This window comes from Limulus polyphemus, unplaced genomic scaffold (assembly GCF_000517525.1).
Source record: "Limulus polyphemus unplaced genomic scaffold, Limulus_polyphemus-2.1.2 Scaffold1222, whole genome shotgun sequence".
Taxonomy (NCBI): Eukaryota; Metazoa; Arthropoda; class Merostomata; order Xiphosura; family Limulidae; genus Limulus; species Limulus polyphemus.
The window spans coordinates 143,681-145,072 of NW_013666832.1; the positions used below are offsets into that span (position 1 = coordinate 143,681).

Here is a 1,392-nt window from a genome sequence, read left to right on the forward strand (position 1 = left end):
CCATTCAGTACCAAACAGTGTTGTTTGTACAGTATGTAATTGTGTTTATACACCATTTAATATAACATTCAGCAGTATTTTTACAACATTCAGTATGCTACACAGTTATTCTTGTACACCAAACCATGGTGTTTAAGTGACACCTGGCAGTACTTATGCCAAATGCTAGATTCATTGAGCTATACATCGAGGTTTATGGCAAGTTTTGCAAGAGAAGAACTCTTTAGTATAAGTATGTCAGTTCATGGTTGTTTTTGTAGACCTATACAAGCACATTTAAATTATGGAAGGTCTGACTAATTAAAACAAAATAATGAATTTACTTAAGTTAGCTGTGTTTATATTTTCAACTGCTCATTCTTTGTCAATGTTGAGATTTGACTTGTGCTGGTTTAATTACTTACTCAGGTATTAGTTAACTGTTTGCAGGTAGTGTTGTCTTACTCAAAATAGAGATGATAATAATTTTTTTTTTCATGCTAGGTGGACTTAGAGCCAGAAGGAAAAATCCATGTCATTGTTGAGCTACAATCTCAAGGTGAGGTTTGTGGAATAAAAGAAAATGGAAGAATAATTTAATTTCTAATATTACCTCAGTAGTTTTCCAATCTGTTAACTTCTGTGTAGTTACTTAGTATGAGATTGTTTTAATTTCAAAACATTTAGAAAACACGAAAATGATTTTTTTTTAAATATTTATACAAGTATCTTAACAAAAAGAAAAGATAATTGCACTCTGTTTTTTTTTGTTGTTGTTGAGTATTGCCATAATTGTGCAACCTCAAGAGAGTGGCTTTAATTTTTATCATTTTGTATGCTTTTTTAGACATATGTTATCAATGCTATAGTAGTAAAAATAGGAGTAGGTAAACAAACCGTTGTGGTTGTTTGTATTCAGGCTGTACATTAAAGGTTAAGTTTGTAAATAGCATGTTTCCTTAACAAGAAGTGGGTAAAGCGTGTAGCCAAGATGTTTTTGTTAGGGGGACTAAACTTGATAACTGTAGGGCAAAAAATCATGCTATTAATTTATGTACAGTGATATGTATGTGGCTCAACTTTAACTTTTGGGAATTTAATTCCATAAAAATGAGTGTGAACCTACTTTAAAAATTGCTTTTAAGTGTTTTAAAAGAAAGGCATAGTTATTTGTCCCATTTCTTATCAATTTATTCTTTATTACATAGTAGAATGCAACAATTAGTTTACAAACTTGAAATTTCTGGAATGTGATACAGATAATATGGAAAAACAATGTGTGTGTGTGTGTGTATGTATGTATATATATATATATATATATATAAGAAGATAAGTAAAGTAGAAAGGAAAGAATACACTACAACGAAAGGAAGTAAGTAGTAGTAGTAACTTACTTAGTCGACGACGTACTTA

General features: G+C 30.2%; 1 protein-coding gene across 1 annotated transcript in view; it reads left to right on the plus strand.

The window, feature by feature from the left end:
- Positions 1 to 480: 480 nt before the first annotated feature.
- LOC106462674 (calcium-independent protein kinase C-like) overlaps positions 481 to 1,392 on the plus strand; it is a gene marked incomplete at both ends in the record, with an annotated part of 41,359 nt that continues 40,447 nt past the window's right edge. Inside the window, 1 exon segment of the mRNA NM_001314157.1 lies at positions 481 to 538. Within this exon segment, the coding sequence (NP_001301086.1) occupies positions 481 to 538 (58 nt within the window).